The 22728-nt window shown below is 46.0% G+C and overlaps 1 protein-coding gene across 1 annotated transcript in view; it reads left to right on the forward strand.

The window, feature by feature from the left end:
- The first annotated feature begins 792 nt into the window (after positions 1-792).
- LOC139045587 (collagen alpha-1(I) chain-like) overlaps positions 793-22728 on the forward strand; it is a 45727-nt gene continuing 23791 nt past the window's right edge. The window contains exons 1-4 of the mRNA XM_070512776.1: positions 793-1006; positions 2426-2564; positions 14129-14708; positions 14750-15943. Of these exons, the coding sequence (XP_070368877.1) occupies positions 793-1006; positions 2426-2564; positions 14129-14708; positions 14750-15943 (2127 nt within the window). The remainder of the gene's footprint in view (positions 1007-2425; positions 2565-14128; positions 14709-14749; positions 15944-22728) is intronic.

The following is a 22728-nucleotide window of genomic DNA, read 5'->3' on the forward strand; positions in this document are numbered from 1 at the left end:
TGGGTCCCTGAACCCAGTAAAACTTGAGAATAACCACGTCAGTGAACAGTGTTTCAGAAATCTGAAATATTTTTGTTTTCAAAAAAAAATCACAAAGGAACAAAAATGTAACAGAAAAGTAGACAAGTTTTTGATAATCTTAATTTGAAAATTGAAATATAAAGGAAAACAATTGCTTTTATTTATTCATTTTTAAGGTTTTGTGGATAGGGCACCATTTAGAAAATTACTAATCAGCGGAATTAAAGCTGAGGAGGTAAGTCTGGAAGAGCTTATTTTGAGGGCAACTTGTAAACAGTAGCAGGTGACTTCACAGAAAAGCAGCCACCTGGCGAGAGCAAGATTTGGAGGAACACGCACCACTGAGTATTATAAGCTTTCTATTTCAGAGGCAGAGCCAGAAATTCTGGGTAAAGAGAATCTGAATCAGTGGTTCTAAACTAAGAAAGCGTGTTATTCTGGGTCTGCTGAGAATCAGCCTCCAAGATGGGATTAGAAGGCAAAGGATTTTATTAGGGGAAACATCTGTGCGAGAGAAAACGGGGAGAAAGGCAGACGAGCTGGGGGCCCGTCCAACTGCTGCGGGTCTGACTGAGGGAAGGAGCCAGGAGGAAGGCTGGGCAGCCGTCCCAGGGCGCCCACAGCCTGAGGGAGCTTCAGCGCGGCCGCCAGAGTCCCGGAGCCGCGTCCCGCGCTGGAGCAGGCCTGTCTCCAGGCCCGGCCCGTCGTGGTGCCCGGCGTCCCTGCAGCCCTCGCTCGTTGGCTGGGACCAGCCTCCCCGCAAGCCCGGCGATGGAGCTCAGCGCGGGGCCCTCCGTCAGCTGCGCCGCGGGTGACGGCGGAGAGGCGCGGTCTCGTGGCCACAGAGGAGGTAACTGGATCACCCGCGGAGCTGTCTCTGCGTCTCCCACCACCGCCAAGCCCAGCCCCTCCGCCAACTCGAGATGTCCTCACGCCGTGGGCCCTGCGGCCTCGGGGAGAAGCGCTGCCCAGCAGCCGACAGCTAGTGAGGGTGGGACACGCCTTTCACGTGTTCCGAGTTGGTACAAGGGTTTGAGACCATGGGAAAAAGAAAAATATCTCCTGTTTTGATGTTTATTTTATGAATGCATTGTTGGGAAAGATCTTTCATAAATGGCTTACTAAGGATTTGTTACAACGTTACTCAGTAGCTGATAAATTGCTGTGTCTTCATCTCTGATTTGTTGTAAAAGTTCATGGGACAAAGTTGTTTGGTAAACAGTTCCCGTGGTCATGTGAGCGTGGTTCCAGGGACGTTTCAGTAAAAGACAGGTTTAGATGTCCGCTAGTGAAGCGTAGCTCAATAAAGACGGTGCTGTGGCTACACTGCCAGGAACGTGGGAAGCACACCCACGCCCCGCCCCCAGCCAAGCCCCACCCAGCCACGCCACGCCCCCAGCCACGCCCCCTCAGCCCTCAGCTCTGCTCCTCACTGACAGCTCCTCGCAGGCTCTTCAGTGAAGCACTTCCCACCTACTAAGGTGCACACGGACGGTGTCTTTTTCCAGAATGAGATCTGACCTAGAATATAGCATTTGCTTATAAATAGGCGTCTCGCTCTGAACATGAGTACTCCAGTCCTGAAAATCCAGTGTTAAATGCCACAACCACAACCGGTCCTGTTTGCCATTGTTTTCAAAGGGAAAACCTGTAACGGCTACCAGTCAATGCTTAAGCTTTTCCTAAAACGCAACACTACACAGTGAAAAGCCCAAATGTAATAAACAATGTTCATGTTAAAATGTAAATGTCTCAAATTGTGACTTTCGGATCACCAAAAAATTAACAGGATTATTCTTGTATTAATGATTGCTTCGTATGCAGCACTGTGAACAGTTTGCATGTCCTATGTTGCTGTGATGGTTCATTTTATGTGTCAACTTGACTGGCCCAAGGAATGCCCAGACAGCAGGTAAAACATTGTTTCTGGGTGTGTCTGCAAGGGTGTTTCTGAAGAAATTAGCTTTTGCTTGAGTAGACTACGTAAAGCGATGGCCCTCACGAATGTGTGCGGGCACCATCCAATCCACTGAGAGCCCCAAAGGCACAAAACGGTGGAGGAAGGATGAATGCCCTCTCTCTCTTCGTTTTTTTTCTTTGAGGAATATTAGCCCTGAGCTAACATCTGCCGCCAATCCTCCTCTTTTTGCTGAGGAAGACTGGCCCTGAGCTAAGACCTGTGCCCATCTTCCTCTATTTTATATGTAGGACGCCTGTCACAGCATGGCGCGATGAGCAGTGCGTAGGTCCGAGCCTGGGATCTGACCCAGAGAACCCCAGGCGCCAAAGCCGAGCGCGCGAACTTGACCCCTGCAGCAGCCACTGGGCCGTCCCCGCCCCCCTTCTTGAGCGAGGATGTCCATCTTCTGCCCTCAGCTCAGAGCTCCTGGTTCTCGGCCTTCAGACTCCGGGCATGACACTGGCCGACTGGGCTGGTCCCAGGCCTCAGGCCTCAGGCTGAAGGACACCACCGGCTCTGCTGGCTCTCTGGCTCTCCAGCTTGCAGATGGCAGATGGTGGGACGACTCAGCCTCCGGAAGAGCGTGAGCCAGCTCCTGCAGGAGATCTCCTCTACTCCCTTCACGTGTTGGTTCTTCCGGTTCCGCTTCTCTGGAGAGCCCGACTCACGCAGCAGCGGACCCTGTCTGAGGCCCTGGCCTTTCCTGCAGCTGCTGAGTTCCGGCTGCCAGCACCTGAGACTCCACCTGAGGGCTTCACAGTCCACTGAGCTCACAGTCCCCGGACTAGGACTTTGTCACAGGGTCGAAATGTCTCCAATAACGCCCCCTGGGAGCAGTTCTCACCCAATGACTGACAGAGTGGGTGGATAAAGACCGCTGCTCCCTCACTCCTGATGGAGTAACTCTGAGGCATGTGTCCAACACTGACTACCTTACCGGTGTTTCCCAGATCCTTAACCAAATAAGATATTTAAACTCGGATCCTTGTCTCTATTTTCTGCTTTTGAGGAAACTAAACCAAATATTTAACCACAAACTTTATGCACTGTGGATGACTATGATGTTTTGATCTCTTTCTTAGCTCCAGCAACGTCCCAGATGCACATCCCCTTCATTGACACTCAGCACACTTTTCAAAATATCTATGTGTGATTCTACCAATTTTATTTAGAATGTAAATCATTACTTTTCTCCTACTTCCCTTTGTTTAAAATGTATTAAGTTTTCAGGATAGAAATATAAATCGTTCTATATAAATATTACTGAAAACATTATTTCAAGAGATATGACATTGTATGGAATTGAGCATTAAAAATCAAGAAGTATCAAAAATTGGAAACAAACAAAATGTCTATCAGTTGATCAATGGATAAACAAAATGTGCTATATATGAACAGTGGAATGTTATACAGCCATGAAAAGGAATGAAATACTGATACGTGTTACAACACAGATAGTCCTTGAAAATATGAGAAGTGAAAGAAGCCACATGCAAAAGGCTACACATTGTATGACTCCATTTATATGGAATGTCCAGAATAGGCAAACAAAGAGACAGAAATAGATTAGATTAGTGGTTCACAGGGCTGGAGGAAGGGCAAATGAGGCTGACTGCTAACGTGTATGGGGTTTCTCTTGGGATGACAAAAATGTTCTGGAAATAGATAGTGGTAATGATTGCACAACCTTGTAAATATATTAAAAACCACTGAAATCAAGAGGCATCCTCCCAGGGAAGATGTTTTGTGGGACATACCTGTCCTGCCTTGCAAGGGTCTCTACTTATTTTCTAGTGGAGTAAGTGCTAGACTTAGTTATGAACCTTCCCGCTTTTCCTCTAAGATGCCTTTCTGCTCAGTGCTACCGATGGCCCTCTGGGAAGATTGCTTGCCATGGACCTTGTTCTTACGGCTTAGAGAGAAGGTCTGGATCATTTTTGGAGGGAGGCTCTCAACAAGCTCACCTCGGAAGTAGGGCTTACGGCACTCCGCCAGGGTGCCAGCTGGGCTCTCTGCAGCAGTTGCTCCCGGTCCTTTGTGCTCACAGAACAACTCATTAGCACCTCACCTCAGGCCTCACCCCTTATCCCTCTCATCTGCTCCCCTGGGGCCTCACGGTCACGACTGAGGCATGACACACCGCAGGACCTGCCTAGCATTCCTGACATGTGCTGGTTTGACCAGGCAAGTCCTGAGGCTGCAGGTAGGCAGGCAGGAGTGTCCCTGGGTCTTGCCCTCATCTTGCTGGCTCTCCCTCGACCTATAGCTCACTCAGAGGAAGGCCCTTCTGCTGACAAAGGCTTTGGCGTGTCCAACAGCTCCCCCTAGGGCCAGGTAACAATTGGGAAGAATGCAGGAGTGAGCGCCCCTTGGGGCTAACTTTGACCACTGAGAGAGAGTAAATGTGAAGAAGCAGAAAAATGAATACTTCTCCTTTCTCCCTGCACTCCCTCCCACGAACTGTTCTGAGAAGTAAGGTTCCCATACAGCTGCTTGAGAGCCGAATGGCGTGACTGAGCACGCCTTCCCCTTGCTCTTGCTTCCTGGTATCGCACCCCTCACATAAAGCGTTTGCACATTAGTTTTGCCTCAGGCTCTGTTTTCTAGAGGACCTGGGGTAAGACAGTATATCATTTTCTCTTACAAAGAAGCATCACATGCTGAGAGCAGAGACTAACACACACTGGGGGAAAGTGTTGGTGCCCAGTAGAGCAGACCATCAAGACACAATACATCAATCTGGACAAACAAGACTCTCGAGTTTACTTCCTTGCTGCTAGACAGAACCACCACTTGATTTTCTGTGGTATGCAAATTTACATTTTTTAAAGAAAATTAAAACTTTATACCACAGCCAGCTTGCTAAATTAAAATATCCTCTTGTAAATCAGCATTTTAACCTATGTACCACAAGCACACAAGCAATAAGCATAACATAAAATTAAATTAAACACACTAGCAAACATCCAGCTAAGTGAGTTTTGTCCTTAAAAATATTTACTCTTGGGGCCCGGCCCGGTGGCGCAGGGTTTAAGTTCGTGTGCTCCCCTTTGGCAGCCTGGCATTTGCCGGTTCGAATCCGGGGAGCTGATCTACACACAGCTTGTCAAGCCATGCTGCGGCAGGCATCCCACATAGAAAATAGAGGGAGATGGGCACAGATGTTAGCTCAGGGCCACTCTTCCTCAGCAAAAAGAGGAGGATTGGCAGCAGGTGTTAGCTCAGGGCTAATCTTTCTCACCAAAATAGAGAGAGATATTTACTCTTGGAGGCTAATAACTTCAAAATTCGTGCAACTATTCAAAACACTTTGGGAACTAGTGGGTGAGTTTGATGTATGGGCACCTCACATGGGCCATCAGGACAGCCAGCCCCTCCCAGTTAGCACCTTTTTTAGGTACTGCCTGAAGACCCTTGGAATAAGATTGACCAGGTCAGGGCTTCCCAAACTTTTACAGCTGTGCCCCCTGTAACTACTCTCTTCAGTGTGTGTCTCAGGCATGGATCCTTCCACGACACTGGAGACAAGAAATACTGCATTTCTTGAACATCCTAAATTAAATGTGATTTCAGCTTTCCACTCAACAAGGCTGGTAATAGATGGAATGTTGGTCATCCTTCTAGCCCCTTCCCTTTTCCTGCGACACATCCAGGAATACTTTATCCAGTAGACCCTAGAGTCAGAGTGCCAGGACCCACGAGCTTTTCAGGGCCTATGAGAATCTCGTAGACCTGAAGATGAAAAAAGGCCACTCATTTCAAAAAAACTAGCCAAGTCGCAATTAATGGATGCTTAATTAAACTTTACGAAATGTTCTATTGTTGCCTATTTATTAGTAATTAAATTTAGTATTAAAAAACTGCCACAGGGACTGGCCCGGTGCCAGAGCCATTGGGTTTGTGTGCTCCGCCTTGGAGGCTCGAGGTTCACATCCCGGGCGCAGACCTAGCAGCGATGTCAAGCCACGCTGCGGCAGGCGTCCCACATGTAAAATAGAGGGGGATTGACACAGATGTCAGCTCAGGGCCAATCTTTCTCAAAAAAAAAAAAAACTGTCAAATTCGAAAACAGTTCAAAAAAATTTTTAGGGGCCAGCCCCGTGGCCAAGTGGTGAAGTTCACACAGTCCGCTTTGGTGGCCCAGGGTTTCACCGGTTCGAATCCTGGGCGTGGACATGGCACCACTCATCAGGCCATGCTGAGGCGGCATCCCACATGCCACAACTAGAAGGACCCACAACTAAATATACACAACTATGTACCGGGGGGCTTCGGGGAGAAAAAGAGAAAATAAAAAGACTTAAAAAAACAAATTTTTACAATACACACAATATTTTCCTCAGAAATTAGAGCCAAACATAAATTAAATGAGTTAGGCATAGAAAAATCTCAGAAGCAAAATTATGAAAACTCAAAAAAATGTTTTGGCCAAAGAAATTTTATTTAATGTGGGACACAGGTGCATTTCAGTACCTTTTATATGATGTAAGATGGGGTCTCTGAAAGTGCGTGCTTGGGGATTATGACTGTTGTAGAGCAGCGCTGTCAACCGGGGTCTTAAGGAACCCCGAATGCAAGAGAAGCAGGGCTTGCTCACCCGGCTTTAGGCCCAGGTCAGCTCACTCTTGGCTGCACCCTGAGGCAGCAGACGATCCTGACGTGGCATCCACTCCCTCTGTCCCCAGCTTGGACCTCTGAGCCTGGCCTGGGCTCCCAAGGTCATGAACCTGGTGCTCCATCCTCAGAAATTCACACAGCACCCCCCACCCCAGGGTGCTAGGGTCCTACCGCTTGGTGCTGCACCTCTCTGAAAACCGCCAGGGTAGTCTGCGGAACAAGCTCCCAGCACTGAAGAGCTGTCAGTGCCCTCCTGTGTGAGGGACCCAGAGGCCCAGAGCCCGAGGTCTGGAGGCTCTTCCTCCCCAAGAGAGGAGGAGGGAAGTTACCTTTTCACTTTGTTGTTTTGTTCTCAAGGCTACAAGAGCAAAACATAAAAAACAATTCTTTTTAAAAGGATCTACTTCTTTTTAACTCAACCTGTTACATTCACATTTCATTTAAAAAGGGAGCTTGGACAATATGCTTTGTCAGACTACGTCTCCCTCTTCCTCGGATCTAATTCTCAGAAATGTTCTTATCTCTCCTCCTCGCCCTCATCCCCGGTGAGAATCATCTGTGTGAATGACGAGGCTTTATTGTTCAGTAACTGTTAATCTTTGGGACTGTGAAGATTGATAGGGGAAACCTCATTGAAAATGGAGTCAGGAGGCCAGAAGGGTGAGCCCCCAGGAACACCACTGGACCTAAATTACAGGAAAGATAGTCAATTACAGACCCCAACAGAAGTCGTTAACAGGAAAGACTCGTTAATTACAGGAAGAAATGTGCCTGTATCCCAAACAGAAATTGGCTACCCCAACAACACTCAGCATGAGAAACCATCCTTGAATGCTTGCTTTTCTCCAATGGACTTTCCTGCAAAACAACCCCTCCCAAATTTCTCCTTTTTCTTTATAAAATAACGTCCCTCTCCCTTGTTTGTTGGATTTGCCGTGATTCCCACAGCATGCATAACCTGAATTGCTATTCTTTGGCTCTTCCCAAGTAAACTTGTTTTGAAGGTAAAATAATTGGCTGTTTTATTCTTAAGGTCAACAGGATGAATCTCAAATAAAAATGTACTCCCCTCTTAAGCTACCAAACCACAGGATTTTTCTGTTGTAAGGTTCAGGATATTTTAAAATTAGATTCAGACACATAATCACTGCAATCAGGTCTTTTCTTCAACTTCCAACTGGGTCTCACCCAGCAAGCCTGGATTCTTATGGAAAAACATTTTCACTGAATAAAATGCTGACAATCACAACAAGTGACATTTTACACTTACTTTATGTCTGCTCACAACTTCTCCGCCCAGAAGTGTACCCAGGATTTCAGCATGTGTCCTAAATGCAGTCACTTCACGTGTGGCTGTCCCAACCTCTGAGATCTACTGTTTCTTAATGTCATTCTAGATACTCTGGCACTAGAGTCGCATTGGTTTGCACTCACCTTCCCTAGGACTGTGACTGTGGGGCCGCCAAGTCCAGCTGTGATGAGCCCGTTTCAAAGGACGACTGGGGAAAAGAGGCACCTGACACTATTGATTCCTAAATGAACGTTGATAAGGCTGACTCTTCTTTCAAAAAGGACTCCAAATCAGCTTATTAGTGGCAAAAACTCAAGTCACCAGCAGCAAATCTACGTTTTATTTTTATTATTCTGGTAAAAAACATAAAATTTACCAGCTTAACTATTTTTAAACGTACAGTTCATTAGGTTGAGAATGTTTACATTGTTGTGCAACGAATCTGCAGAACTTTTCCACCTTGCAAAGTTGACACACTATACCCATTAAAGAACAACCCCCCATTAACCCCTCCCACAGCCCTGGCAATCACCATTCTACTTCATGTTTCTAGGAATTTGACTACTCGAGATACGGCATAGTGTAAGTGGAATCATACAGTTTGTCTTTCTGTGACTGGCTTATTCCACTTAGTGTAACATCCTCCAGGTTCATCCATGTCGCAGCATGTGACAGTATTTCCTTTCTTTTTGAAGCTGAATAATATTCCATCGTGTTATGTATATACCACATTTTATTTGTCCCTTCATTCGTCAATGGACATGCAGGTTGCTTCCACCTCTTGGCTGTTGTCAATAGTGCTCCTGTGAACATGGGTGTGCAAATACAATGTGTAAGTTCGGAGGAACCTTTTCCTATTACCATGATGGATTTGAGTAGATTTAATCACATTCTAGTAACCACATTCCGATCTTGCTACTGTTCCCCTTTTGAAAACTGCCAGCCTATCTGTATGGCCAATGAAGTAATATAAACTTATTATTCAAAGCTCTTCAAAATACAGTGTCATGGGACCAATCCTGCTTTCCCTCATGCTAGTCCTCTAAGCTTTCCTCTTTTGAAACACAGTGAGCAAACAGAATGCATGCCATTCCTTCCTTCTGGAAGTCTATACCCCCAGTCCTACCCCCCTTTTTCTGCACGTCCAAACCCTGCCATCCCAAATGCCCCATCCCACCTTCACGAGGCCTTCCTGATCCCTCTAACCAGGTACGATTGCCTCCTCCTCAGAATCCTCATAAGGTCTTCTGTCAGGCAGGGTCTTATCATACCCTGCTCTGTATTTATGAGTTGCCTATAAACTTATTGTATCTATTCACGCCCTTCAACTAATAATAATTCACTTCTATTGGGTCCTTACTATGTGCCAGGCACTCTTCTAAGCGCTTCATGTATATTAGCTCCTGTAATCCTTAAAATGACCTATAGATTAGGTGTGATAATTATATGTATTTTACTGATGAGAAAATCGAGGTACAAAAAGGTTAAGTAACTTGAGTGGTGGAGATGGGCTTGTGATTTTGGGTGGACGTGACAAGAGATCAACATGGTGGAAGTAGTGAACTCTGGAAGAGGGAGGGCCAACCCGAGAATGGCAATTCCTTCCATTATAGAAGGGCCATCGGCCCCTTAAGCGTGACTTTACAATCAGCAAGTTCACCACAGGAATTAATACTGTACGCGTATGCTTTTGTTAATGACATTTGTCTATTTGTAGTATATTTATGATTGGTTCTTCTCACTACAGGCTCCATGAAGATAGGCATTGTGTCAGTTTTCCTGGTTCCTGGTGCCGAATAAATGACAAAGTTATAAATAGAGGAATGAGTAAATGAATGAGTTATGCTCTACATTGTCTTGGGGGTGCTGGGAAAAATAGCTGGAGAAAAGTACCCTGGGTGCATTGCAGATTCTGCTGTGCATGGAGGAATAAAAAGCTTACTTGCCCATTCTAAGCACGACATAAACAGCACAAATTTTGAAGGAAAAGATAGAATTTGCCTTATAAAAATAAAATATAAACAACAAAAATGAAATCAAATAAAGCTCCTTATATTTCAAAGCATTGTAAACAATAGAAAGGTAAATGACAAGATGGGAAATATCTTTACAACTGGAATGATAGCCTTAATATATAAAAAACCCTTTACACTGTAGAAGTAAAGACAAATATCCTAGTAGAAAAATGGACACAGGACACTCATTTTGAAAAGATGTTTGCTCTTGCAAAGAATTTCCCTTTGTAATGAAAATATAATCTTAAGAGAAGATGAGCAAAGATGTAAAAACAAAAAAACAGTAAAAACATCTGAATGGCCTTTGATGTTTTCCATCTGTTAGTAAAATCAATTTTCAACTAACCAATGGCTGAGCTATTCTTTGACTTCTTTATTTTCATTGCTATCTGGGATTCAAAGGCACATTAATGTGTTTCATTTATTACCAGCAATAGTAGAGAAAATTGGAGTTGGGCTGAAATAATGATTTGAGAATAACTTCATTCATTCATGAACAGACATTTACAGTATGCCTACTGTGTGCAAGGCAGTGTGTTAGGTGGTGGAGTTACCATGGAGGACAAAACAGACACATTCCTGCCGTCATGGAGCATATAAATCATAGTGAGAGTGGGGGGAAACAGATGTTAATTTTTAAAAACTCACAAAAAATATGTGTTTACAACTTTGATGAGCACTCTGAAGTAAAAGTACAAGTTGCCATGAGGCGGGGCAAGAGGCAGCTGACTCAGGTTGCAGAGTCGGAAAGGCTCTAGGAAAGGATGTGTGAGCTGAGGCCTGAGGCACGGCAGTTAGGAGTGTGGGTGGGAGAGTGGGCCTGGGAAGGCCAGCGTTCCAGCTAAACGGAACTGCAGGAAGAAAGGCCCGAGGCAAGCGGGAGCTTGATGCTTTACAGGAAGTGTGAGGAGGCAAATGTGGCTGAAGTGGGTGGGCTGAGGGAGCAGGGGGCATGGAATAAGGCTGAGAAGGAGAGGAAGGCCATAGCTAAGACTTTTGTCTTTATTCTAAGAGCAATGACAAGTCATCTAAGGGTTTTAAGCAGGATTATTCAACTATTCACAATGTTTCATATTATAAATTAGCTAGAATGTTGATGTGTGTTAATTAGGATAAAAAAATTTAGGTGATGATTTAGATTAAGATTATAATTTAGGAAGCTTGTTTGAAGATTCTCCTAGAGAAGCCTAGGCCAATCAGATGAAAGATTCTTAGGATAAGTTGGGTTTATGTAAACACTTGGTGCAATGGTATAAAAATTTTATTCGGAAAACAACTATGCTTGATCTATCTCTGTAATTATTTATTTATTTATTTTGAGGAAGATTAGCCCTAAGCTAACATCTGCCGCCAATCCTCCTCTTTTTGCTGAGGAAGACAGGCCCATGCCCATCTTCCTCTACTTTATATGTGGGACGCCTGCCACAGCATGGCTTGCCAAGCGGTGCGTAGGTCCCCACCCAGGATCGGAAACGGTGAACCCTCGGCTGCCGAAGCGGAATGTGTGAACTTAACCACCGCACCACCAGGCTGGCCCCATCTCTGAATTATTTTTAAAAACTTGGGTCATAGAATAGCCCCTTGTGCTTCTTGAGTACAGTGGAATATAATCACATTGCACCCCAGCATGATTGGGGGCTGTTACATTAGTTCTCCATTTGACAGAACACCTGAGATATTAAAATTAAGTCCAGATTCATATACTTATTATACTTATTTAAAATGATGAATTTATTTTCTTAGCTGTACTACTAAAACAGATTCATTTTCACTTGAAGGACATTTAAAATGAAGATTTATTATTAAATTTAGCATCTAGAAGGGTTTTATGAGAAGCACTGCAGATTTAACACAGTTCAATATAATGATCATGGCTACCAACTTACCAAAAGGACATTGAAATCACTTTTAAGATAGATTTTGTAGCAATGGTCCCTCACGTTAAGGTGCTTTGATCACGCTGGTGGGAGTGGAAACAAGAGCAATGTATTTTCCAAAACAGTTGGGCCCTAAATTGTAAAGTTGACCATTTTGATGCCCTACTATCCAGTAATTTTACTCCCAGGTGTATATGCTAGAGAAACTCTTGCAGGCATGCACCAAGAGAGAGTACAAAATTAATTTATGAAATCATTGACCATAATAGCAAAAAAACTACAAACTCAAACATCTACAGAAAGAAGATGAACACATAAATTATAGAACAGTCACACAGTGAAATGTTATATAGCAGTGATAGAAATGAGAGAAAATGATAGAACTGTGTGTAACCACATGGAAGGATCTAGAAAGATAACATTGAGTGAAAATATAAGGACCAGAGAACTTTCTACAGTAAGACTCCATTTTTATAAAGCTCAAAACGAAGCAAAACTAAAAAACATACTAGTTAGGGATATAGAGATATGTGATGAAGTTATTTTTAAAAAGACAAGGGGAGGGGATGATAAAACACAAAATTCAGGATAGTGGTACCTGTGGTGGACAGGCAGGGAGGGGGGATAGGGCAAGAGCTCCTGGGCCGGGACAAGGATCTTGGTCACAGTGCAGTTTCTAGGTCAGGTGGTGTTTGGTGGGTGCAGCACTCACGGTCGCTGCGCTTCCCAACAACACTTCCATGTGCTCTTCTGTATGTAGAGTTTCAAAGGTTTACATACATAAGCGTATACTGAGAGAATATTAGTACGAGTCCTACTCGATACTCAGCGCATATTTACGTGCAGATAGCAGGAACAATATAAGAACACTAACCACACTGATAATTGGGAGATTGAAAAATGTGCAGAGAATTTCTGTGTGTGTGAAAGGTTCATTTAAAATTTATTTCAGGGGATTTTTATTACATTCAGAGGCTCAGACGATAAGGCACTTTACATTTGAGTTTTATAACTTTGTAATAAGTGGCAAAAACAAAAAGAAAGGAGGACATCATGGGACAACATCATACTGGAAAATAGATTTATTTTTTATTAAACTCTGTCTTAAAGATTTCTTAAACCTAAGAGCTACAACTCTGAAAGTTTTTCTGAGAATATATTACTTCTAAAAGCTATATTTTATGTTCTTTATATATTTGGAAAGCTAACATAAGTTGCGTAATTGAAAATGATAATTACCTGGTAACTCTTTTGTCCTTATTATTGTATCTCATGAAAACTTAGGATTACAATTAGCTCTTTATTCATTACCACGTCGCTTGTAATGGTAAAATGTGTGCATAACGTACATCCCATGGTACTTCTTTCTTCCCTGTGAAATTCAGATAGTATTTTACTCTAGCAACAGATCTTTTAGGCTTTACCTAGAGACGGAGCTTACCTACGCTTGTCTTCTGCCCCACAAGAGTTTTTAGTGGATGCGGTCAATATTCATAGAGCAGTGCTGGTCCCAAAGGCTGATGCCAGAATTGTGGAATAGGACCCCATGTATTCTTTCTGAGATTTCTGTAACAGAGATCTACTGAAATGTTATTAGAGAAATACAAAAATTAGACTAATCATCTCAGCATCCCCGGGCAATCAGTGGATGTTAGAGTACTGAATCGGTGGTCAGAACTGAGCTTGAGTTTCCAACTTCTTATTTGCTGAATTGTGATATTCATTTAACATCTTTGTGCCTCATTTTCTTCATATTAATAACGTGATAAAAGCTCCTTTATCCTCCTCATAGGATTGTTATGAGGCTGGAAGTCAATACACATGAAAAAACTTTACACCCTCAAGGAATATGCAAATATTAGTTTGTCACTAGAGGAAGGTGTTTTTTATTAATCAAACATAATAAGAGTCAGAGTAAAATATTAGAAAAAGCATATTTAGGCCTTTTAAAAATTACTATGTAAAGTACATGAATTTCTCAGCAGAAAGAAGAAGATGTCTATAGGGTCTGCTTGAAAAATCATTTTATTGATTTTCACACAAATGAACTACAGATCTTCCCTGACTTACAGTGGGGTTACATCCCGATAAACCCATTGAAAGTTGAAAATATCCTAAGTGGAAAATGCATTTAATACATCTAACCTACTGAACATCTTAGCTTAGCCTAGCCTACCTTAAATGTGCTCAGAACACCTACGTTAGCCTACACTTGGGCAAAATATCTTACACGAAGCCTATTTTACAATAAAGTGTTAATATCTCATGTAGTTTATTTATTTGTTTGTTTTTGAGGAAGGTTAGCCCTGAGCTAACATCTGCCGCCAATCCTCCTCTTTTTGCTGAGAAAGACTGGCCGCGCCGGCCACGCTGGGAGGCTCCCTGTCCCTCCGGGGAAGGGCAGCGCCCAGGGGAGCCTCCGTGCCGGAGTCCCCTGCTCGCGGGCGGCAGCTCGCAGAGGCAGCCCCTCCTCGCCCTCCGGGGGCGAGAATCTGAGCGACCTCCAGGCGCCCCAGTCCTCACTTGCTGTCCTCCTCCAGTGGGTCTTGGCCCGTCGCGAGGAGGCTGCGAGGCCCCGATCCTCCTCGCCTCGGGGGATCCGGGCAGGCCCCCGCCACCGAACCCCAGCGGCCGGCCCGCTCCGCCCCGCTTTGCGAGGCGGCAGACGTGCGTCCCTTCTCGCTTGCCTTATGCGGGCGACGCGGGGACGGCGCTACCGCGCGGCCTGCCGGAGGGGGGCGCTCACGGCCGGGCCTCTGCTTTCCAGCCGGCGGCCGCGGCTCCCGGGCAAGGAGCGTGACGACGACCAGGGTCAGTGTCGTGTTGTCCCGGCAGCCCGCGCGGGAGGAGGAACCAGCGTCCGCTCGAGCTCGGCCGTGGACGCGCCCCTCGCCTCGCCCTCGCTTCGCTGGGCCGCCCCGGGCTGCGTGCGCGCCGGCCGCCGCCGAGGCTCCCTGGCCTCTGACAGCTCGCCCGGAGCCCCGGGGCCTGGAGTCCCGGCTCCGGGGGCGGGGCGAGCGCGGGGAGCGTGGCGAGCGTGGGGGGCGTGGCGAGCGTGGGGCGGGGCGAGCGCGAGCCGGGCCGAGGAGCGGGCGCGCGGGCGACGCCGAGCCGAGTGGAGCGGAGCGCGAGCTGCCGGGAGAGGCACGCAGAGCCGGCGGCCGCCTGCGGCTCCGCGCCCGTCGTGCTGCGTCGCCGGGCTCCGCGGACCCCGCCTCTGCCCAGGCTCCCGCAAAACTTTTTTCTCGGGGGACCGGCGTCTGAAGGGATCGGCGGGCTCTCGGCTCCGCGCTCCCTTACAGCGGCGGCCGAGGGGACTCGCCTCGCTCCCCGCCGGCTCTCGCGCCCCGCGCCGCCTCACCTGCTGACGGCTCCGCGAGCGGCGAGGGGCCCGCGGAGGGGCCGCGCGCGCGCCGGCGCCCCTGGACTCTCCCGCCCGCCGCGGCCGAGCCGCCCGGCGCAACTTTCGCTTGACTGCCGCCGCCCAGCCCGGGCGCCGGGGCCGCCGCCGCCGCCTCACAAAGGGGCGCAGGAAGGGGAGGCGGCGGGGGCGGCGGGCGCGGGCGCCGGTGCGCAGGGCGCGGGCCTCGGGCCGCGAGGCCGGGAGACAAAATGGAGGCTGCCTCTGCTCTCCGGGCCGCGCCGAGCCGCCTGCGTCCGCCCCCCGCCCGGCTCCGCAGCCTCCTGCTGCCCCTCCCGCGGGCCGTCCCCCCGCGCTCCGGACCGGCGAGCCTTCGGGGCGCGCGCGTGCTGGTGGTCGGGCTCTAGCGAGGATACAGTGACTTTGCTGTCTCTGCTGGGTCGCCTCATGCGCTACTTCTTGCTGAGACCCGAGACGCTCTTCCTGCTGTGCATCAGCTTGGCGCTGTGGAGTTACTTCTTCCACACGGACGAGGTGAAGACCATCGTCAAGTCCAGCCGGGACGGCGTGAAGATGGTCAAGGGCAAGGTGGCCGAGATCGTGCAGGCCGAGCGGCTCGGGGGGCTCGACGTGCTGGAGGCGGAATTCTCCAAGACCTGGGAGTTCAAGAGCCACAACGTGGCGGTGTATTCCATCCAGGGCCGGAGAGACCACATGGAGGACCGCTTCGAAGTTCTCACGGACCTGGCCAACAAGTCGCAGCCGTCCATCTTCGGGATCTTCGACGGGCACGGGGGCGAGGTAGGAGTTCTCCGGGGCTTTGTTTGACAGGGTGTGCTTGTGTGAGTGTGTGTGCACACCAGGACGTTGCCTGCGCCGCGGGGTAGGACCTGGGTGCGAGGGGCGTGGTGATGACCTGGTGCCGGCTGGACAAGGCAGCTCGTTCAAATGCGGCTCAAGTTGCCCAAAACGCGGCTGGATCCCGTTTGGGGGAGGGAGGGCCGTCCACAGCCGGGTTCGTGCCTCGTGACTTGTGAGGTTCCCCAGGGCCGGAGCCCAGCGGTGTCCGTGCGGGCTTCGCGGGAAGAGTGAGTGGTTTCTGGGGTGGCCTTTGGCCCGGGGCCTCAGAGCTTCAGTTCTGAGGTTTGGGCTGAGCTGGGCACAAAGACGGAAGAAAGTGTCTGTGATGCTTCGTTGGGGAAAGGGGCAGAATCTTCAGAGGCGAGTCAGGGAGGGTGAAGGAGCTGGGACTCCGTGCCCTGCCTGCGCCCCAGGAGGCGCCCGAGGGGCGTCTCTGCGCTGCTTCCCGGCTCCATTAACTTGGCGGGTGCAGTGCGGCCAGGTGACAGCCGGCCGCCCGCGTTGGCTGGATCGGGGAGCGGGACCGAGCTGCCTCCGGCCTTTGCAGGGGTGGCGGCGCTCGGATCTCACCCCCACGCCCTGGCCGGCGTGAGCGCGAAGAGGTGTCCTTGCTGCTAAACCCCTTTATTTGGGGTTGTCTCAGTCGGAGCCAGAGGCGAAGGTAGAGGCCGAGTCAGGGCTCTCTCCCGCATTTCTGTGGCGCCCTGGTTGTGCGCGGGGCTCGGATTTCCTGGGGGCTTGGCTCTGGTCCTCGGCATGGGCTCAGGCGGGGTGAGTGGCACAGGTGGCCGCAGCGCCGCGCTCCACAGAGCCCCAGGCCGGCCCCATCTCTCTCAGTTTGGCAGTTTGTGACAGTTTATTGCTGAATCCTTTTTTTTTTGTTTTTCTGCAGCATAATTTCTTACTCATGTTCGCCCTCCTTCGCCATTTCCCCCTCCCCCACACCCCCATGCTCCCATCCAACTTTTCCCCCACCTCTCTTCTCGGCCCTTCTGGCGTCTGGATGGGCGGTAGGGCATGTCACTCCTTTTCAAGGGCTTGCTTGTTCTTCAGTCTTTGTTTTGGGTGGACGTTGAGAAAGCTTTCAATTGGTTAGCTTATCTGCATCTTCGATGCAAAATGACTTCACCCATTGCTCTGCTCCTCTTTCCAGGACAGTGTGTTTTCCTGCCTTGTAGAACCAGCTTTGCCAGGAGTGACAAACTTAGTTGGAAAGTGTATTTGGTAGAGCTGAAGTCAGTTTCTCCTGTTTCCGCCCGCCCCAGCCCTTTCTGTATTCTGGCTTTGCTACTCAGGGTTTCTCGCTGGTTGTGATTCGCAGCCTCTGGTGTAGTGTGGGCCTCCTTTCCCCTCACAGGAGGAGGAGGATGTGAACTTGATTGACAGACATGCTGTGTACTTGAGGAAGACACACCTTAATGATGAGGTCGCCGCTATAATGACTGATTTGTTTCCTTGGTTTGAGTTAGAATGTGCATATTTTCATTTTATGTGCCTGGCCTGTTGTAAACCATTCAGCAAAACTTAGATTTACTGTATACTTTTTACATTAAAATTGTTGGCAGATGATAGTCTGCTTCTGGCCTTAGCACAGTTTTGTGTTTAGTTGAAAGGTCTGGATATACTGTTAATGTTGTGGAACTTTGGGTTGTACTTGTTTGGCTGTGCTATATTGACATGTTTTGAGCCCGCACGTGTAAGTGAATGAGTATTTTAAGTTTTCTATTAAGTTGATATTTTAAAACCTGAAAGTTACAGACCCAAACAGATTTCAGGTTGAAAAATTTCCAGTACTATCCGCCAGTAAATATACCATCCAGAAAAGGGACATGATAAATGCTCTTATTTAACCAGGAGTATTTTACATTTACAGGGCTTTTCATTAAGTTCTTAAATGCTAAACAAGAAGGTGATCATTGTTAGCCAAACTATGAAATGCTTTCCGTTGTGCCTTACATTAGAAAGCCTGTTGTTTGCAAAATAATTAATATTATCAGTACCCTTAAAAATAAAGTAATTGTTCTATTTCTGACCTCCTGCAGTATGGAGCCAGTTCATTCATTTTGGCTTTGTTTTAGAGCAAAATAAGGAAAGTGCTGTAAAAAGGAGTGAGTTAGTTGCTATTGGGAATATGATAATAACAAAGAATATTAGGTGCTAATTTCTCTCCTGATTTTTCTTTTATTCAAAGAAAATCCCACTATCAAATTCTTGCCTTTTGTGGTGTTCAGCTCCTTGAACACTCACTAGAGGAGGGTGCCACTGTTTGATTTCGGTGTAAATGATAGTTATCTCCTTTCAGAAAAGAGGAAGCTTTTTCTGAACTATTATTTATATATATGCTTCCTGTTGAGTGGTACAGAAGACCAACGAGGTTAACTTATTTCTAATAATTCAAACTACTAAGGTAGGCTATAAAAAACCAGGGCCCATCTATACTGCTAGTGCTTTTTTGATCCAGAAGGGACCTAAGCCGCCTCATATATCCATTTCATCCCATGTGTTAGATGAGATGTTTGTTGCTGGCTGGAGAAGTTGTGACCTTCCTAAGCTTCCACAGCTCGTTCAAGGCCTTCAGTTTGGTGACCTTCATATTAAAACCACTGACAAATTAGTTTGCATATTTATCTGGATAGACGGATAGCACACGAGGGATACAGAGATGAGTGAGATATGATCCCCATCCTCAGAACGTTTCAGTGTAGTGAGAGAGAGATTTGTGTACCAGCACTTAGTGCCATGGGGTGCTTAGGGTGTTAGGGGACCCTGAGGAGATGCATTTCAATCAGGCTGGGAGGTGGAAGCCGTGGAAAGACACTTGGAAGCAGTCATTTACTGCAAGCTCAAAAGGGGGCTTGGGCTTGAGATCTGGCTTTGAATCTCTGCCTTATCCAGCTCTGGCCTCGGGTGGGTGGCTTGAGCAACTTTATCTGGGAGTTTTTGATCTGAAACAAGGCTAATGCATGTACGGCACACCCTCATCAGTTGTACTGTACCCTCTCTAGAGAAGTTCCTAATGGAGAGAAGAATGTGGAGGAAGAAAGCTTACAGACCAAGAAGTCTGCAGTGTTAGGGCAGTGATGTCCAAGGGAAGGAGACCTGCATGTGAAAGGGACAACTTTGGTCCCTAAAAAGGTGTAGGTTGGATAATTCATTGGGTATTCCCCAAACTCTCTGTCTCTCTTTGGTCTAACTTCTGGTGAATTGACTATCAATCCAGGATACCTCGTATCCTAGCATTAGGCAAGCAGCGTTGTGGCTTCAGATGTGAATTTTCTGATTAGTGAGAAGGGATATTTTCTCTGATTAATTAGTAAATTGGTATTCTCATTTGCATTTCAGTCCCTTCTAGTTGGGTTAGGATGAGTTAGTTCTCTTGAGTCTGCTCAAGTGTGTATTTTTGATAAAGATGTGTCTTTGGCCTTGTTATGCTGAGGACGAGACTCTGGATGCCTGTGACTTCTAGATGGGTGAGATCTTAAAGGGCCTTGTCTCGGTGGCCCCACAGGCCAGCTTCCTCACTTGATGGCCTTGGGCCCTTGAGACATTCTAACCACGATACTATGGGTGGATGGTTGACTGTGTGTGTGTGTGTCTAAGGCTATGGCAGTGCTTGTGTTGCGATATAGCAAAAGATGAAGACAACAAAAAGGCAAAAAAGAACATAGCTCAAATTGTATCAACTGATGTGGGAAGGTTATCTTTAAAATTAAAAAGTAATGTTTATGTAGGAAAATGATTTTTTTGTGCTTATCTGTAATTTTTATCCGCAAGCAAAAGATGGGTTTTTGTTTTTACTTTTTATGTTATCTAGAGGAAATATCACCAGTCCTTTGAGGCAACTTTGTGAATGCTTATAGCGGAAAGCTGCCCAGAAGAGCAGATTGTTAGGTGCTCCATGTGCTTGTGGGCATTATGGTATGAAAGGTCACGTATCATTGTCTTGTACGGTTGACACACAGCCTCGCCAGTGGTTAAGCTCAGAGTTCCACATTCACGTCAGAGAGGAGCACCCATCAGATGCTTGTCAGGAGCTGCGGTCTTGAGGCTCAGCACTTCTCCAAATCTCCGAAGAGAAAGTGCTTGTGGAAGGATGCCTGAAGGATGCACACAGTCTAGTGCTGTAGATCAGGGGCTCTTATCCTTTCTTGAGTCATGCTTCTCTGAGGATGTTATGAAACTACAAATGTATCCCTCCGAGAAACGGACTTGTGCATCAAGTTTTGTTTATAATTTCAAGGTAAGTGGATGCATGAAGCCTCTGGATTTTAGGTTAGTCTAGGTGGAATGAAATCTGTTTCTTATAAAGCTAGACCTGCAGGGGCTGTGTAGTGGACCCTTTCCTTGGGTGGGTTGCCCTCCTCTTCATCATTTGCGTTGATTTGACTTGTGTGCTGTCATGTGCCTGGGAGGGTCATTATGAGGGATGGTCTTCCGAAGCCGTGACAAGTCAGCTGCAAGGATGTCGTTGAGTATTTCATTTGTTACACGATGTAGTTTCCTCTTATGAGGACCAAGGGGGAGAGAGTTCTCTGATAGCTTGTATTTTTATCTTAAGATGCTGACTCGTGTAACTGATTGGATTGTCCTGTTTTTGTTGGCTGCTAGAATTCTTAGAGCCAAACCTCTGACCTTCCTCGAGCAAATGTGCAGAATTTTATAGAATACGTTAATTTGGTGCATGAACCTACTCCCAGGACAGCCTCTCTTTCCTGCCTTCAGCTTTCTTTTGTCCCATTTTTCTCTTTCTCCTCTTAGGTATGTCATTTTATCTTGTTGTGGTATATGTACTTATGTACGTTTCAGTGGATCCTTTCTGAAATTAGATATAGTTCTGAATAAATAAATGACGAGTGGCACAATGAGTGATCTGCTCTCAGATGTTACAGCTGCTCTTAGTAAATGTTGGGTTCCCACATTACTGATGTACAAGAGGCCTGTGGATTTAGTATGGACAAATGCCTTATGGTTTAAGAGAAAATTCACATTATTTTGGTTTAAAGTGGCACATTAAGATTTCTGCCAAAAGGCAAGGAGCACTTCCCCCTTAATAAGCCCCCTCCCCCTGCCCCCATCCTGTGTTTAGGAACCTTTTTGAGTTGACTGCTGACCTTGCTGCCTCTTCTGAATGGATTATTTAGATGTTCAGTTCAGTTAAACCAGCATTTTCTATATAGTCTGCCACGTGTGGAAAACAGTGTTAAACTCTCTCTGATGCCTGAAGATCAATCAGTGCATTCTCTGCCCTCAGGGAGCATTCCATCTACTTGGAGAGATGAGCCCTCCCCCCCCTTTTTTTCTTTTGGTGAGGAAGATTAGCCCTGAGCTAACAGATTTGGACAATAGTGAGTTTGGCTAGAATTTGTTTCCTTCCTCCCTTCTATTTAGATATTTTCTGGAATTCATAAAATGTTCATCGACCATTTCCTCCCCAATTTGTAAAACGTTATTTCTGTCATACCTTATCTAAATGGACTCATTTTAAAACAATGAAAAGATATGTTATATATAAGGTCTGATTTATTCAATGGAAAGGCATTTATTACTGTGTTACTTTGTTACCGAGACTAATTTAGGTTTTGTTACAGGAGATAGCTTTTCCAAGACTAAAAAACAGTGCAATGTCTTCATTTCTCTGAAATCATTTCGTTTCCCTGACAGTCATTTTACAATAAAAAATATGTATATCATTCAGTCTCAGATGTAAGTGGTCCCTGGACTCTGTCCAGTTTAAGTACTGGATAACTCATTAGGGACTCAGTTTTTTAAATAATATTTTTATTTTGAGTGTTAATATTTCAAGCACTTGTTTTATTCTTAATTTCTACTTGGATTCTTAACCACTTCAGTAATATATTTGTGGTTTAACTTTTGTTACCATTTTCCTCACCCTATTTAATTAATATTAAAATAAGTCTGTAGCAAGTTAAACATTTAAAAATAATTTTAAAATTATAAAAGTAATATGACTATTTGATAGTACAGAAAAGAAAAAAATTCACCCCAAATGTTATCTTCACATCCACTGTGATGATTTTGGTGTATTACTTGCTTAAGTTTTTTTAATATGCATTTTAAGTATAATTTTACATTGTTATAATGATGTACATATAGTTTTAAATCTTGGCTCTTTTCGCTTTGTGTAATTGTATAAACACATAGCCATTTTGCTCCATAATTCTTTACTGTGTTTCTAATGTATTCTTAGTTACGGACTAATATTTTGCTGGATGGATATTGGATAAATGACTCAATTGCTTCCTTATTAGTGTACATTTAGGTTTCTCTAACTTTTCACCATTGTAAATAACATGGTACTAAGTAGTTTTGTGCCTCTACTGTAGTTTGGATTATTTCTCCAGGGTAGATTTCCAGAAGTGGGATTTCTGGATTGGAGGAGAAGTAAAGAAACCACTATTACTGGTAATAATAATAATGGCTGACATTTATCGACTGTGTATAAAATGCCAGGCAGTGTTTCCAAGTACTTGATACATATCACCTAATTTTAATTATCGTAACAGCTTTCGAGGTAGGTGCTATGTTGTCCCCATTGTATCTATGTAGAAATAAAGGCACTGAGGTGAAGTGATTTACCCAGGATCTCTCACAGCTCACAGGTGGTGAAAGGAGGCTTTGAAACTGGGATTCAGACTTGGAGCCGCCTGTCTCCAGAGCGTGTGCTATCAGTTTCTGGTTGAAGCTCGCAGATCTCATCATCTGAG

The sequence above is a fragment of the Equus asinus genome, chromosome 6, assembly GCF_041296235.1.
Source record: "Equus asinus isolate D_3611 breed Donkey chromosome 6, EquAss-T2T_v2, whole genome shotgun sequence".
Taxonomy (NCBI): Eukaryota; Metazoa; Chordata; class Mammalia; order Perissodactyla; family Equidae; genus Equus; species Equus asinus.